This window comes from Vombatus ursinus, unplaced genomic scaffold, assembly GCF_900497805.2.
Source record: "Vombatus ursinus unplaced genomic scaffold, bare-nosed wombat genome assembly UNPS02014809.1, whole genome shotgun sequence".
Lineage (NCBI taxonomy): Eukaryota > Metazoa > Chordata > Mammalia > Diprotodontia > Vombatidae > Vombatus > Vombatus ursinus.
In genome coordinates this window covers 13,449,953-13,467,677 of record NW_020954587.1, presented here as the reverse complement: position 1 = coordinate 13,467,677, position 17,725 = coordinate 13,449,953, and the positions used below count along the sequence as shown (strand labels likewise).

The 17,725-nt window shown below is 40.3% G+C and overlaps 1 protein-coding gene and 1 long non-coding RNA gene across 3 annotated transcripts in view; both read left to right on the top strand.

Moving 5' to 3' along the window:
* Window positions 1–3,559, top strand: part of CUNH21orf62 (chromosome unknown C21orf62 homolog) — a 31,504-nt gene extending 27,945 nt beyond the window's left edge. Inside the window, exons 2-3 of one of the 2 annotated variants that reach the window (XM_027875560.1) lie at window positions 1,894–1,988; window positions 2,571–3,559. In XM_027875560.1, coding sequence (XP_027731361.1) covers window positions 2,617–3,306 — 690 coding nt within the window. In that variant the 5' untranslated portion in view covers window positions 1,894–1,988; window positions 2,571–2,616 and the 3' untranslated portion in view covers window positions 3,307–3,559. The remainder of the gene's footprint in view (window positions 1–1,893; window positions 1,989–2,570) is intronic. The other variant, XM_027875561.1, reaches the window with a different exon arrangement.
* A 53-nt stretch (window positions 3,560–3,612) lies between these two features.
* LOC114052821 lies at window positions 3,613–16,795 on the top strand. Its single transcript, XR_003570317.1, has 3 exons — window positions 3,613–4,262; window positions 13,729–13,836; window positions 14,067–16,795. It is a non-coding gene; the product is annotated as an uncharacterized LOC114052821 (long non-coding RNA).
* Window positions 16,796–17,725: the final 930 nt, after the last annotated feature.

Sequence of the window (17,725 nt, the reverse complement as noted above, 5' to 3'; positions counted from 1 at the left end):
TCACAAATATCTCTATCTTTAAATAAATGTAATGGGGGTGTGGAATATATACAGACCCCATTAGCTTGCTCCCTTGAAGGAACTATTCAACAAAGAGGCATCAGAGAGCTTGCCTCTGGGAGAATCATGTCAGTGTGGAAAATAAGTACCTTGGAGAGACTATGGAGCATGTGTAAATATCATTTGCCAAATTTGCTGTTAATATTGTTCCAAACCATGCAAGATTACTTTGTTTATGACTGTTTGCTGTTTATTATGTAATCTTTGTGTGACAGGCTCCCTCCTGATAGGAAGGGCAAGGCTAGGCTTTGGAAACCTCTAACTACCTGGCTCACTGCCCCCCACCCAAATGATCTGGGAACTTCAATATCTGACATACACCTCCAGGATATATGTCACCAACTCAAATCATGAGAAGATGCATTTATAAATCAAGGAAAACCAGGAAAACAAGTAGGACTTGAATCAGAACCCACAGAAAATGATCCCCATCAGAAAGCAACCCTGTCCCCAAGACCTAGAGTTTCATTTATTTATAATACAGCTATGGGTGGGGCCCCAGAAGAGGGCATCTGACAATGATCCTTTGTGCTCATTCTCCCTGCCTCAGATCCCCTGCATGTCTAATTTCATTGCTGTTTTGTATCAACTCTTACCTCTAGTTACTTCTCCTATCTCTCACTGCTCCTTTTCATTCTCCTCTGTAGCATCTTATCCTATAATTCTTCCCATCTCTCAGCAGGTTATGGTCATTCATTTGCAAACCCTTTTGTCTATCTTCGGCTGCTCTTAAGTTTTTCCTACTATCTCTTTCCCTAGTTTTCTTCAACTTGTAGCATATGGCACTTGTTCCCATTTCCAGAGGACCAGCTGTCCAAAGAAGTTAGGGAAGAAAATTCCAGACTCTCTGTCTTGTCCCAAGGTGTTTATAAGTCAAAATGTGTCTCCACCCAAGAATCCTTCCATTTTTTAAAGCCCCCTTTTTTTTTACATTAGTTCTTACAGCCCAAAACCTCATGAATAAGTATCCTAAGGGTTAAAGGAATCATTTCGTCATGCACCTTACAAGTTGGTATCTTTCTCTGATCCCGTTGGCTCACAGCAGCTAATTACAGTTTTCATTCTCTCTCCCCCAATGCCAGAGTAGTACTCACATCTGTATTTTCCATTGGGTCTAAAACTTTGGAGACAGCACTACACTTTCTCCCCAAACATCTTTATGTCCCCTATATTTCCCCTGGAGCAACTGTGTGTGTTTATTAAAATGCAGGGCTGTTTCCCAAAACATCTAGGAAAAGGAATAAAGAGCCAGGCACTGGTCTTCCCCTCATTCTCCACTCCTCCTCCCACAAACCAGGAAGAGAAAGGTTTGTAATTCCCCACAATAATTCCATTTTATATAGTGCTTAATGCTACTTGGGTAGGTAGGTGGTGCAGTGGATAGAGTTGCAGACCTGAAGTCAGGAAGTCATCTTCCTGAGTTCAAATCTGGCCTCAGACACTTACCAGCTGTGTGACCCTGGGCACATCACTTAACTCTGTTTGCCTCCATTTCCTCATCTGTAAAATGAACTAGAGAAGGAAATGGCAAACTACTCCAATATCTTTGGCAAGAAAATCCCAAATGGGGTCATGAAGAATCTGACACAACTGAAATGACTGAACAACAGTAATGCTACTTATTGCCCAGTAGATATATAGGTATTGTGTGTCATGTATATGCTACGTGTACATATAGATATAAAAACCAATGCATGATATTATTCTGAGACAGGAATGGTATGGGTAAAAGTAATTATGGTTTAATTATCCTTTAATTAGCTTTGTCATTGTTTATTTATACATAGTAACAAATATAAGCTATTAATTCAACCTATCACTTTCAATCTTTAGTCACCTTGGGAAAGCACCAAATACATGGATGAACTAGATCATTAGATAACACAAGGGGGAAAAGAAAATGGAGCCCAGCTAGAAGAAAAATACAGGTGAATCAAGTTAAGGTTTTTCATTAACTAAACATTTAATTGGTATTTGTGGTATGTTGTCTAATATTTAACAATGGGAAGAATGTGGGGAACATGATAAATTCAACAAAAAGCTGTGTTGTAGATTTTGTAAAATCCTGTTTTAAGAGGGCAAAGGGGGAAGAAAATAGTCCATGTTTGATGGATCAAATAGTTACTAAACATTAATAATTGTATGCCTGAAAGATGTGTTACTCAAATAGCTGCAAATCACTCATTTCCCCTACGATAATAAAAGCTTCTCTCAGCAGTTATGTGGCAGATTTCAGCTCTGGCATTCTCTCCTTCATTGGCACATTTATTGCAGTGACAGCTGCTATCAGTGGGTGGTATCCTGGGCTTTTGGAAGGCACAATAAAGTGGTTGTAATACTGTGTATGTTTCTGGGAAAAGCCCTTTGCCTGTGGTTTGGTATTTTCAGTATTTTGTGCCCTTGATAGAACCGGAAACTGAAGGCCAGAATTGGAATATAGGTGTTTCATTTTTCTCAAATTATTTTCTTAAGCGGAATTTGTAGTGACAAGGTTATTTGTTTTCTCCCAGGTGATGGGCATTGGTTTGATTCACCGAATGAAAGACAATCCAACAAATGAGTGTCACTGTTTTATCTGTGAAAAAGATGGCTCTGCCCTTTGGTCAACACCTCCTTCTAATTAGCTTCTTTGGCTTCTTTGCATACAGCAGCTTTGTAAGAGGTCAAAAGAACAATACATTGATTTTCACCAAGGAAAACACCATTCGAAACTGCAGCTGCTCTGCTGACATACGGGATTGTGATTACAATTTGGCTAATCTGATGTGCACTTGTAAAACTGTTTTACCCTATACAATAGAGCAAGCCAGCTATGACAGCGATCTGACTATCTGGTTCACAGACACCACTGCACTGGGCTTGCTACTGAACTTTACATTGGTTAGGGACCTGAAGCTTTCCCTATGTAGCTCTACTATCCTCCCAACAGAATATCTGGCTATATGGGGACTGAAGAGGCTTCGAATCAACACAGAAGTCAAGGATCAGTTCCCAGAGCAAAGCTTACTGATACACAGCAGTGGTGACAGTGATTTTAAGGAAGATAAGCCTAAATGGCCCACAGACAGGCAAACATTTTTGTATGTTTCATTCCTGGATACAGCTCTTTTCAATGGGGAATCTTCTTTGAAATCATACAGCATTGAAAATGTTGCCAGTGTCACAAACAACTTCCCTTACCTCTCTTACTTCAAAATGTTTTCCATCCCAAGCAACAAAAGCTATATTGTTACATTCATTTACTGATACTGTATTGTGATCAGTTTCAATGGATACATTAACAAAATGCGGTTAGTCTGTGCAATGTATATCATTAAGGGATTTCCGACTTTATATTAAACGCCCCCTTAAAACTAACCCCTTCTTCCCCTGCTGAGCCACCCACATTCCCTCCAACCATCAGGCTTCTGGGGAATCATGAGACCATAGATTTACAGCTGAAAATTACTTCACAGGCCATCTAGTCCAAACCCTTCATTTTATAGATGAGGAAAATGAAATCTGGAGAGGTTAAATAACTTGTCCAAAGTCATATTGGCAGTGTCAGAAGTGGAATTTGGACCCAGGTCTCATTTGATGCTCAAAACAACCCTGGGAAGTGGGCGCTATTTATTTTCATTTTACTGCTGAGATGGAGGCAGATGGAGGGTAAGTCATTTGCCCAAGGCCTCAAATAAGTGAGTAAGAAAATAAATAAATAAATAAGACCCTAATAAGTGTCTGAAGCTGGATTTCAACTTGTGACTGACTTCCTGACTCCAAGTTCTAACTACTGCACCATCTAGCCGCCTCTAAGTGCCTTTGGCTCCAGAACTCATGCTCTTTCCATAGTATCATGATGTATTGCCACAGATGCCATTTAGAAGAAAAAAAAATGAAGCTTTTAAAGACAAGTCTAGAAAAGGAGAAAGAAAAGAAGCTATGAAAAACTGGAAGGGTTTAGGGAGCTGAACCAAGAAAGGGACTACCAGAATATACTTTAAGAACTCTTCTACTCTACAATTTCTAACAGCCTGCATTTCTACCAATTAGAAACAAATTTGGATTTACAAATTCCTCTTTTAAAAATGCTGGGAGGTAAAGGACAAATGCACCAATCACATATTACTGTGAACGGTGTATTCAATCAGATTGCTTTCATCCTAATACCTAACTAAAAATAACTGCAGTGAGAAAAGGAGGTGGGTCATGGTGCAAGAGAGGTAAGTAATGGTGGAACATAATGCACTTTGGAAATTAGGGCAGGATTGGGTAAAGAGCCAAAGTGGAGACTCCTTGAGGTCAGGGACCACTTTAGAGGAAGGGCATTGAGAGAGGAGAGAGGCTCAGAGGGAAGTGGGAAGATGCCCAAGGCAAACTTTGCCCATTTAAACATTTTGCCCAGGACTGGCCCCATACAAGGAAAAATGGAAGAGGGTATCTTCTTCCATCCCCCTTCATCCTGTATCACATACTCTCAGAACTAGTAAGCAGGTTAATTATATTTGTATATATTAGAATGTAAACTCCTTTTGAGAAGGGATTTTTTTTCATTTATTGTATTTGTATCCCCAGCACCTAAGCACAGTGCCTGACACCCAGTGCTTAACAAATGTTTGTGGAGTGTTTGATTATGTACCATGGTTTAGGAGTTTAAAAAAAAAGGTTGGAAATCTGTGATACTTTGTCTCCCTGGAGAAAACTCCACTCAGAGGCCAGACTCTCCTGATTTGTGACTGCCTACCAGGACTACTGCATCAGAAGGGACCCTGCCATGATGCTCCACTGTACTCACAACTCAACTCCCCAAATGTCTTTTCCTCCTGCTCACCCTTAGCAACCACCTTGCCTTGCCTCTTTTGCTTTTCAGCTCCCCTTTACGTGTTGTTCTCTCTCCCCAAGAATGTAAGCTCCTTGAGCATAGGGATTATCTTGTTTGTATCTGTAGCATAGTGCCTCACAGTGTTAAGTGCTTACAAGGTTCTCTTTCTCTCTGTCTCTTTTTCTGTCTCTGTGTGTACGTCTCACACACACATACACACACAAAGAGAGAGAGAGACCAAGAGAGATTCAGAGAAAGACAGGTAGAGACAGAGACAAAGAGAGACTGAGGAAAACAGAGTATGAAGGTACTGGATAAGACACGCTCCAAACAACTCACCAAAGAAAATTAAGCTGACTATATCTCAACAGGCAGAAAATTACTAGTTATAGATGTGCAATATCAGAATCAGCTGTCTCACGTTCAGTCAGATCACAGACTAAAAAAGTATAGAGCAAAAGTCAAAATCAACATCAAATTAAACAAGAGGTTAAAGATGAGAGAAGACACTGTAAATAACTGTAATAACTTAACAACTTCAACCTATTAAAACTGATGGTAGGAAATGGGAAATGGATAAAGGAAGAGATAGATACTAATCTTAATTGTCATCATTTTCTGCAACAGTTTAACAAATAAAATAATTACAATAAGACATTTACAATGACAAGCAGGCTAAAATATTTCAGAAACTACCATTTATTATTTCTTTGTCGTTCAGGCAGAAATGAGGAACCAAAAGCAAAGTCAATTTATACTACAAGTTCATTTGCAAAACACTGCCAAATAGGATGGTAGGAAATTATGAGCAATATCACTTCAAAAATTGTAAAAAAGGAATGAAAGGGGAAATAAGTCTACAAAAATCTTGGTGTGAAACCCAAATGAGCCATATCATCCCAAGAATATACAAAGATGAAAATCACAAGATGACCATGAATAGCTATAAAATGGAACAAATTGTACCACGTTTCTATAATGATCTATTTTAATCATCAATGACAGAGTAACCATAATTGGATTCTAATACTTTAGTCCCCAATGTACTAGATGTAGAAATGGCACTTCAGATAAATTCAAGAATAGCCAGACGAAAACTACATATATGCTGAAGAAATCAGTGCAGGAAAAGGACATAAATTTTAAAGACTGAGGAATTATTTTCTAAAATAGCTCAGGGAGGAAAAGATACCAAAAATAACCAGGAAAAAAATCACATACAACATTAATATCCAAAATGGCAATCAAGAACAATAACTACTAATCTATATGCCCACTTTTTTATATCATAACAATTTTTATGAGAATGATCTATATATGTATTAAAGGAACTCTTGATTTTAAAAAAATATATGTATATATGAAACAGATAAGCTTTCACATACAGCTCTACAGCAGACCACATCATTCTGGTCACACAATTGACTTAAAGGTTAAAAGAATACAAGGTCCCACACTGCTAATGCTTGTTTGTTACAAAAAGCATCAGGAAAACACAGCTTAAACAGCTATCCTCATCCATGTGTTAAAATTACTCAATGATACAGAGATAAATGCTTGTCAAAGGTGTATATCACTATTATAGAGGATTTATTCTGCAAGGTCTAAATGGAAGAGTGCTGCCTTTTTGATTGTGGGGTCTTTCATGTGTTCCTTTTGGAGATGCTATTTACTGTGTTGGATACATCAAATCCCAGAATACTACAAGGCCGCCTCCAAGGCATCCATGATTAATCAAAAGATTAACCTAGCAATTCATACAGGAAAAAACTAAATGGGTGAAAACCAGTCATCAGCTAGATTATGGAATGCATTTGGATGGCCAATCCATTGAGTTTATTAGTATATGTGTGTATATAATCTATGTATGTGCATAAGATTATATGTACATATAGTTATGTATATATATACACATTGATATATTCACATTTATGTGTTTTTATTTTTACATATACGTACATATTTATGTTGTTGTTTGTCCTTCATTTTCAAAGAAGATCAGTGACATCACGGGGTGATGACTTGCATATGAATTGGATTTAAGTGAAGCAGAGTTACACAAAGTTGTCAGCCTCACTCTCTCTTCCAGAGTCATAAGTCCAGTGGCAGGACAAAAGTCAGGATAATTGGCAATGGACCAGGAAGCAGTGGATGACCTTGGCATCTTCAATGTCTGACCAAGCCCTAAGTGCTCCTCTGTGCCTGCTTTAGCCACCTTCATGGCCATTGGAAAAAAATGTCCTCATCTGCCCAGGGGGAAGTCTTCGCATGCTTGGGGCCTATCTGTTGCCCTCAACCTAGTTTAGCCCATTAGCTGAGATGGTTTTATCAGGGTATAGCCACTAAGCATGCTATAGCTTCTTGGGGCCACAGGTGAGAGCTGGGTGACTGATTGGACACCGGAGGTAGATGAACAGCCCTGAAAAGGGGTTGGCAAGCTCTCACACTAGAGGTACTACTCTTCCCTGAACACCCTTTGCCAAGAAAACCACAAAAAGTCAGAAATAACTGAACACAAAGTAAACATAGTCAAACATATATTATATATGGTGTGTGTATGTCTTCACTCCTTAGAGACCTATGGTCAAATTTCCCTGACTTATACTCTTTGAACTCAGAATCACAGATTTCAGGTCTTGATTTGATGTTAGAGATCACCTAGTTCCAATGGGTCTCAAAGATTTTGGTCCCTTTATACTCTTAAGAATTATTTCAAAATAATTTTTAAATTTTCTATGTGAGCATTTATACCTTGGAAATCCACAAATGCTACATTCAAGAGTTGATTTATTGTTTAATTGATTGTCTAGACTCTAGATTTAAGAAAATGATAAAATGTCAATAATGCAGATTAAACTTACAAATATGCTACAAATTTTTTTTAAAGAGCTGGTTGTTAAGCACTTAACAGCACACCCTTGGTTTTATTGTATTAGAAATTAAAACATCTTACTATTATCATGAAAATAGTTTTAACCTTATGTACTATGAAAGGACCCTCAGGGGTCTCTGAACCACACTTTGAGAATCACTGACTTAGACTGTCCCCTTCATATTGACAAAGGAGAAAACTTAAAGCTTAAAGAGAGTAACTCAGTCAAGATTACATTGTAATGCAATATCCTCTCTCATGATACTCTTCCAACTCACATTAACATGTTGGATCTCCTGAGGGAAGTCCAGGTTCGGAGTATTATGTGACTCTGAACTCCTGAAACTATGGATCACAGGCCTCCACTGATTTGTCTACCTTCAACACTCAGCCAGTTGACACAATTAGCTCAAAACAAAAATGTTTACTGAAATCATGGAGCAGAAACAATAGTATAAAACCTGGGGTACTTTCTGTCACAAATACATACATGAGAACACCCATGTACGAATATAGTAGTATAGAAACACAACCTTAGAAATGCATGTGGTCAAGCTATTTGTGCCCCTACTGCAAGACCCTGACATCCTTTCTTTTCTCATGTTGTTCTCACATTGCTACGCCCAGACACGGTGTCTGCTGAGTTAGTCACTTAGCTTGGCTCCCTGAGCCTACTCTCTGCAATGTCACACATGGACCTCTTTGGGGTAAGTTGCTCCTCTGAAAGGTAGTACTGGTTGGGGGAGGGGGAGGCAAAAGGCCTGATCCTCACCAAGAGGCAACAATAATATCCTCTCAAGAGGATTGTTGGCTCTTTTGGTTGCCAGGGATGAATCTCTCTCTTCTGTCTGTACTGACTTACCAAAAAGTATCTGTCTGCAGAGCTGGCAGATATACGGCTGATCCTTTAGCAAACCAATGGGCAGCTTGGTGGTGCAGTGGATAGAGTGCCAGACCTGGAGTCTGAGAGGTAATTTATGCTGCAGACTATAGCCAGAACAGAGTCAAGGTAACTAGCCCATGGCAATTGAATTATTAGCCTTGACCCCCTTAGTGCCAAGTTCTAAGTACCAACCTACTAGGTGTGATAAATAGAGTGGGTCCTTTTAAAAGGAAACCAAAGAATTATTGCATGTTAGCACTAGAAGAAACCTTAAAGATCTAGGCTCACCTTACAGATAGAGAAACTGAGGTCCAGCAAGGTGAAATCAATACTCAGCAAAGAAGTTAATGTGGTCTTCAGCTGCATGAAGAGAGCTATGGCTTCTGGGGATAAAGCAGTAATACTGGTCAGATCACAACTAGAATACTATGCTTTGTTTTGGGCACCCTAATTTACAAAGGATAAGTTGAAATGCATCTAGAATAGAACAAACAGAATAGAGAAGGGTCTCAAGTCCAAGCTATATGAAGGATTAGCTCCAGGAAATGGAGATATTTAGCAGTTAGAAAAGAAGACTCAGACTTGACAGATGTCTTTAGCATTTGGAGGGCTGTCATGTAGATGAGGCATAATATTTTCTTGGCCCCAGAATTAGAAGCAATGGATAGGTGGAAGCTGCAGAGAGGCAAATTTAGGCTTAATGTAAGGAAAATCTTCCTAAAAATTAGAACTATCCCTAAGTAGAGAGGATTGCTTTGTATGGTGTTCAAAAAAAAAGGTTGGACAGCCACTTGTTACGTATGTTATAGAATGGATTCTTTTTGGGGTTGAGTCTTTTTTTGAGGATGAGGCCTCTTCAAGCTACAAAATTCTATGACTCTGAACTGACTTGCTCAATGTCACACAGATGGTAACAAGGCTGGTATTTGAACTCGTCACCTGATTCCAATTTCAGGGCTCTTTTCACTACACTAATCATTATTCTTTTGGCTGTGTAAATATTACAGTTATTATTCTTGTATATAAAGTTGCAATGATAAACTATTGCAAACACAAAGTTTCCAGTAGCCAGTAACACACAGTGGACACAATTTGCAACCACAATATTCAGATAGTAATTATAGAGCACAATAGCTATCTTTGAACCTCTCCTGTTTTACACAAAATAACAATTATAAAAATATTGCTCACATTTACAGGGTGCTTTAAAGTGGAAAGGATGGCTTCCTCACAAAAATCTTATGAGTTAGGTAGTTCAAGTTTTATAATCTCTAATTTACAGATGAAGAATCTTTATATTAATTATTTACTTACTATATTAATTATTTACTTACTATGTGCCTGGCACTCTGCTACAAGGTATAGACACAAAGAAAGGCAAAAATCAGTCTCTGCTTTCAAGGAGGTCACAGTCTAACAGGACGTATAACATGTAAACAACTATGTACAAACAAGATCATAAATTGAAGAAAATCTCTACGCCAAAGCAAGAGACCCAGACAAGTCCAGCCTAGGAGAAGGAACGATGTCCAATCTCAACCCAAGTAAAGCTGTCTCCTCAGTAACTTCATTAGTGGCCCAAAGACGGCACACCTCACCAAGCAAATAGGGATGGAGTTTTTAGGTTGGGGAGGGGGGTGGAGTAAGGCAGGGTGAAGGATACAGTATCTCAACCCAGTTTTTGGTCTGTGCCTTCCTTAGGACAACTCTCAACACCTCCCCAACCCTAAGAAATCTTGTCTTTCCCCAAGAAGTGTTAACTTCCCCAGCTTCTCCAGCTTTTCCATGGCCTAGAGAACAAAGACTGAGGAGAAGTGCCAGTTTGAAAGTGTTGTGGACCACCTGTGAGAGGAAAGGAGGGGGATTTCAAATGTATCAGGCACCTGTAGTAGCTAGGTTGCCCCTGGGAGGAAGGGAGAAATGCTTCCTCAGGGCACAGAGTTCTCTCTCCCTCTCAGCAGGATCTGCTCTCAGTGGAGGAGAAATTGGGATATGGGTGGGGGACACAAAGACCCTGATGGAGGGCCATGCTTTCCTGGGAATCTTTTGATTCTTCAATCCCCAAGATTTTTTTTCCTAAAATTTGACCCTCCCAAATTGCTTTGACCCGAGGAGCGTTCTTCCTTGTTTAATTGTATATCCTCAGGGGTGAGACCAGGGACTGACTACTTTTCTGAAATGTCCAGTGGTCTGGTGTCCAATTACCCCTAAGAGTGAACAAATATCAGCATCTTAGCTAAAAATGAGAGAGTGACGGTCTGGAGAACTGCTCTGACACTGATCTGGGTCTGGTTCCTTCTCTGTAAAATTAGGGGGCTGAACAAGGCAGTCCCTAAGGTTCCCTCTAGCTCCAACAGTCTGTGAATCTATGAAACTGGGCATCCAGTTTGCCCAGGGTCACAGAAGTTTCCCTCTCTGTGCCCTCAGTTTTGTCCCCTGTAAAATCAAGGACTTGGACAAAATGATACATAAGATCCTTTCCAGTTTTGTGATGGTACTTAAAAAGTTTTGGTGGTGAGGGGGAAGCGAGAGTGATTTTAAGTCTCTGTTAGCTCTCTCCCTAAAAGTCTGCTTACTTGTAAGGGTTATCACTCCCCCAACCCCAGGAATTACACTTCCTGATTTACAAATCTGAAGAAACACATGACTTTAGCACTTAGTTATCAAGAGTAAATAGTTTGACTTGGAAGCTACCAAATGGACAAATTCTTGGAGTGGGGGGGAAGGGACTGGGCGCAGGGCTGGGGAATCTGCAGCCTCAAGGCCACTTGGGGCCTTCTAGGTCCTCTGGTGTGGCCTTTTAACTGAATCCAAGTTTTACAGAACAAATCCTTCTATTAAGGGGATTTGTTCCATGAAGTCGTTGAGGTTAGGGGCTTAGGGGTGTTGGGACCCCAAAATCAGAACATGCAGGTCCTGCCTGAAAGAATTCGATCCAAGTCTTCTTTCAGCCAAAGACAAGGTTTACTAGAACATTGGTCACGTTGGGCAGACTCTTAAGGAGTCTGAACATTAGTGAGCTATTGTTTAGATTTTAAGAATCTGAGCACCTTAATGGAGACAAGATGGACCTTATATACAGAAAGACTGTGGAAGAAATCTAGGAATGGCCACGAAATGGGGGGGGGGGGGGAGGGGGAGACTTTGAGGTAATAGAATGCCAGGAACCATGTGGCCAAGGGAGAATGGAGCCCAGCTGGGATTAAGGGTGGGAAGCAGCTGGGGGCCACAGGGAGGTAAAACAATGGAGGGCCAGGCTAGGTTAAGGGTAACAGAAATTGGGCCTACCCACAGTGAAAGGCCAGTTGATGGAATTATAGCCTAGATTTGGCCACATGGGGAAGTCCGGGGTTTTCCCTTTTTGGGGTCTAGATCCCATCCTCATCAAAGTTTGGATTCGAAGGGCCACACTTGAGGACCTAGAGGGCCACGCATGGCCTGAGGCTACAGGTTCCCCACCCAGGCTGAGGTATGGTGATGGGAGTTGGGGGGCAGCCTCCAGAGCAGTAAACCGGGATCTTTGCCCTCTTCCCTGGGGCGCTATGTACCTTCTTCCCAAACAAGTGTCTTGCCATTTGCTCAGGTTGTTTGCAGTGCTTGTTCCAGGCACGTTTCCTAGTTATAGCTCTGAGTTTATGTGTTTCCATCTTTTTATCTCATCATCTTCATTACTACATAAACATCTCTTAGATGCAGAAGGACCCTTAGACCTGTACAATTTTTTTTTCCGATTGCCTGCTGTCCATCTCAACTTAGATGTCCTGCTGATAACTCAAATGCAACATTGATGAGGTAGACAGGAGTGCTTGAGGCAGATGGAGCAAGCAGGATGCAGGATGTGACCAGCTAGAAAAGCAATCAAAGAAGACTATGCATTCAGGACCCCCACCATGGATTTACCTGTGTGCTTTCACAAAGCACCCCCAATTACCTGACATTCCAAAACTCCTTCTCCTTTCCCCTTTCCTCTTCCCTTTGCTTATCTGTATGGACTCCTGAGCAGTACCCCTCTTCCCCCTTTCCTGTCCTCCTTGCTTATCTGTAAGACAAAGACACCTCCTGGACTACCTGATATCCTCGGCATTCCAGAGTCCTGCTATCCCCTCCTCCCTTCTCCTGTCCCCCTTCTCCCATCCCATCAAACCATACAGATCAGATACCTAACCCCAATAATTGCTCACTCTGCCTCCCATGTGGAGTAGAGCCTGTTGGGGCTCTGCCTTAAAGGGAGCAGGGCCTGCTTGGGGGCATCACTCCAATAAATGTCTTTAACTTGGAGAAATGCCCAAGTGGATTTCTTTCGGGACACTAGAACTCACACGTTTTTACTCCATTATTTCTGGTGGCACCCCAACATTGTTGGGGTACACCATGAACCCATCAACGTGAACAAAACTGAATTCATCATCTAATCCTCAAACTCCAACTGTCTAATTTACCTCTTTCTGTTGATTCACGAATAATCTAGATTCAAAACCTTATAATCATCTTTAATTCTTTTTAATTTCTTTTTCAGTCCAATAAGTTGTTAAGTCCTAGGCACTCTATTTTTATAGCAGCTCTCACACCTACCCCCTCCTCTCTACTCCCACAATTATCCTTGATCAAAATTTAATTACATTTCAATCAGTCCTATCACTAGCTATAGGCTGAAGGACCTTGGCTTATTATATAGAAAAATGAAGGCACTGTAGTGTTCAGATGTTTACCTCTTTAATTCTGGAGATTTGCCAAGATAGTTCTTTATCCTCTTTTATCTATTTGCCATAACTCTATTTTTGATGCCAATTGTAATTCATGAGCAAGAACCCTCAAATTCTGACCCCAAAAAGATCACTTATTGTTGGCTTATGTTTCCACTCAGAGTTTATTCTGGGAGGCTTCTGAATATGACTCATGTTAGCTCTTGTATAGGCTTCATGGATTTGGGTCAATTAGGTTGCCCAGATCTCATACATACACTCAAGGTAACAGTGGTAATGGGTGTAGGGTAGCATATGTTTAACCCACCAGAAAATGTAGAAGATTAAAAGGACTTAAAAGGATCCATACACAAATACAGTTATTCTTCCACATTGTGACTTTCCCCATCATGGTTTCCATATATCACAGGTCAGCATAAGGAATTAAATTGGAATTTTTGGAGAGTTTTGAGGAAGCCATAGACAACATGTGAAGGTCAGCTGACGACACAGAAACTCAGAAGTGCATAAAATACATGTACGGTATTGTATAATATCAACATATTTTATCTTTTAATATCATAATAATTCAGACTTCTCTGGTTCAAAGGGAAGGTCAAAAAATTTTACACATTTTCCAATGGGGGGGTTGGCATGTCCCTAACCCCTCCATGATGTAGAAGGGATAACTATATTGAAAAAAAACAGAAGGAATGCATAATATCCATTAACAATAGGCACAAATTTCTCTCTTCTTTTCTTTTCCAGTGTCCTAGAGACCTTCATACTCATCCCACCCCATGCTTTGGACTCCACTCAGAAGGGAACTGATCTTGGAGTTGCTCATAGAGAAATACCTCAAGATTCCACTGAATCTCCCTTTGCACTATCTGAATAACAGCAACAGCAAAACTAAGCCAAGGTTTTTTCTCCTCTATGCTAATGAGGTCTTGGGCAGGGCAGGCATGGGGCCCATCGTCTCAGATTTGCTGTTCAGAGAATTCCCTTAGCTAAAAGGCTAGATCTCAAGACTGAACTGCCTAGGAATACCCTTTCTCAGGCTAGAAGGCTGGACCCCTAAAGACTCAGGTTAGGCAACTGCTAAAGATAGCACTGTCCAAGAAATCACACCTCCTCTAACTAGGAGTCAGGGATTCAGGAATGGCATTGTCTATAAATGTCCTTCCCAGGCTACATGGGCAATGTAGGTAGCTCCTATGTGATTCTCCAGGATAATCCACCACTGCCAAATCCACTCTCAGGTCTCTGACGTTTGTTTACAGAAAAGAAGGAACGCAAAAGGCAGTTCCTTCTCAGGCTGCTTGACCAAGCATATGTAGTGCCTATGTGATTCTGTTAGAAGGCAATCACTGGACTCTTGGGATGGTGTGTGTGAAAATCCTCTCCAACCCTGTACTCTAAGGAACCCTGCAAAAGAAAGGTAGATGATAAAAGTGAAAGGACAGCAAAGAAGTTCCATTAGTTCCTTTTTACAGGCCATCACAAAAGAGGTTGCTACTCCAAAGTCTGTCCTCCCAGGAGTCCAAGCCAACAAATTCACTGTGGGGGCAGTCCCAGTCATTGAAACCTATTACTGAGGAGGCATCAAGGAATAGCTCAACCAACTAATTCATCTTGGGGCACTCATGAGACTTGATGAGATTTTCCCCTCTCTTTGCCTTTCCAAGAGGCCAATGGTATGTCCAAGGTCAATAGGAAAAAAGAAATAACCTCTCTGTAGGCTTATCAAATTGACTGGGGAAGTTCCCTAAGCAAATCCTTACACATATTTTAAACACATTCAAGGCCAATCTTTGCATTCGAAACAAATAAAACAATGGTTAACCTAGAATTGTAACCTAGGAAAAATAAAAAAAGTAATAACAGCACCTAACTACCATCACTGAATTGCCACCAGTCAATGGACTACAATCCAGAGCAGAGAAAGACCTAGCTAATATGATTGGTAGGCAATCTTTGGAAAATTGTTGAGAATTGAAAAGATACAATAGTACAGAAGATGGCCAAATGCTATCCAAATACGGAAAGAGAGCAGATCCTTCAACTGCAAACTGTTCAACTTGACCTTGGATGAGTCACTTTCGCCCCCTTTAGGGTTCAGATTTCTCATCTATAAAATAAGATTGGAGGAATTCTCTGTGCTTGTTTCCTCATCTGTAAAATGAATAGGGTGGACTCCAGGGCCTCTAACATTACTTCGAGCTCTCAATTAAGGATCCAACGATTCTTGATTACCTCTAAAGTCCATTTCAGCTCAAAAGCCATGATTCTATGATTCAAGGAAAAATTTTAAAATTTATTATGGAGTTTGTGAATGTTTATTAGTCAACAAATATATGTGTTAAGACACTGGAGATACAAATATAAAATTGAGAGACCCTGCTCTCAAGGAGCTTACATTCTAATAGGGGGATGAAACACATAAAGAAGGATAAACCAGGAAAGGGAAATTTGTAGAGGCACTCACAAGGATTGTGAATTAAGTCACAGGGCAACATGAGTTTTCCAGTAACAATGCTATTATTGGTTCAGTTATTGCTCCCAAAACAAAGGCAAGAAATGAAAGGAGGGAGGGAGGAGGGGGCAAATAGCAAGAGGCCTACATTCCACACACCCAGGAATTCTGTTGGATGACTAGAATGGGATATAAAGCTGGCTAAACATACTGTTTCATCAAGAACATTATACCGCATGACCCTTATTTTTTTTTGTTGTTGTTGACAGGATTAGATCACGAGGAATTACTTTTGATTTAGTAAATCAGTTTTAGCAAAATACTTGGATTCTTTTGAACAAGAAAAAAAGATTTAGTCTAAATCAGTAGTATTGAACTCAAACAGAAATGGATCCCCTCAGGCCACATACTGACTTAAAAAATAGCAAGTTAACATTAACTGTGTTGTATTGCATTTCTATTTGTTAGACATTTCCAAATTACATTTTAATGTGGTTTCCTGGGAATTTTGTGGGCTGTTTGCTTGGGAATTTGACATCTCTGGACTTTAGATAATGGAGATACACTTCTGAACTTGTTGAATTAACAGATCCAAAGAGTAGTCATTAACAAATGGGCATCAACCTGGAGAAAATTCTCTAATGGAATGCCCCAAGGATCTGTCCTTGCTGTTCAACCTATTTTTTTTTTTGGTCAATGACTTCAACACAGGACCGAATGGCATATTTTTTAAATGTATGCAGATGACATAAAACTGGAGGGATTACTAACATTCTAACTTCAGAATCCAAAAATTTCTCAGTAAGTTAGAACAATGTGGCAAATTTATTAAGTGGAATTAAATACATATGTAAAGATATCTATTGTGAATACTACCATTTCTGAAAGTTTAAAGAGCACAGAAAACATTTTTTAGCTAATTAAATATATGGTCTCCTAAACAAAATGACATGATAGCAAATTTTTTTTTAGGCAGTTGGGGTTAAGTGACTTACCCAGGTTCTCACAGCTAATGTGTCTGAAGTCACATTTGAACTCAGGTCCTCCTGACTCTAGGACTGGTATTCTATCCACTGCGCCACCTCCCTGCCCCATTTTTTTTTTTTCGGTGAGGTAATTGGGGTTAAGTGACTTGCCCAGAGTCACACAGCTAATGAATGTTATGTGTCTGAGGCCGAATTTGAACTCAGGTCCTCCTGATTCCAGGGCCGGTGCTCTATCCACTGTGCCACCTACCTTTGGGGTAGCCAAAAAGATATTTTAGACACTGGATATGGATGACTGCTGATCAAGATAAAAATATTCACAGTTCAGCCCTTCCCATTCCCAAGAAGGGGAAGGGCAACTGGAGATGGAGGAGAGTAGGGTTGGGAGTTTTCCTGCCACAAGGAGAGGAATGGATATGGGGGCTCAGGAAAGCAGAGTTTTCAAGACCATCAACACCAACAGCTAAGTCAGAAACTGAAAAAAGTGAACCTAGGAAACAATGTAAGAAGACTAGCCATGGTTCCTGTAGCACCAAGCTGCAGGACAAGCGAATGTGTGATCAAGCCATGTGCCAGTCACAGAACAGATGCTGGGTTCTGCTGAGATTGTTCAAACTGTTGAGACCAAGGCTAGTGATTCTTCATGGTCCTTTTCCCATTTTCTCCCCTCTCCTTTTTGGGAGAACAGGCATATTGTCCCCAGATTATCATTTAAGAGTTTTTGTTTCCTTTCTATTTACTTTTTGTTTTTAAAGCTTGTTTTCTAAGATAAATGAGCAGCTAGGTGGCAGAGTGGATAGAATGCCAGGCCTGGAGTCAGGAAGACTCATCTTCCTGAGTCCAAATCTCGCCTCAGACACTAGCTGTGTGACCCTGGGGAAGTCACTTAATCCTGTTTGCCTTAGTTCCTCAACTGTAAAAATGAACTGGAATAAACCCACATAAATCATCGGCATTTTTATATA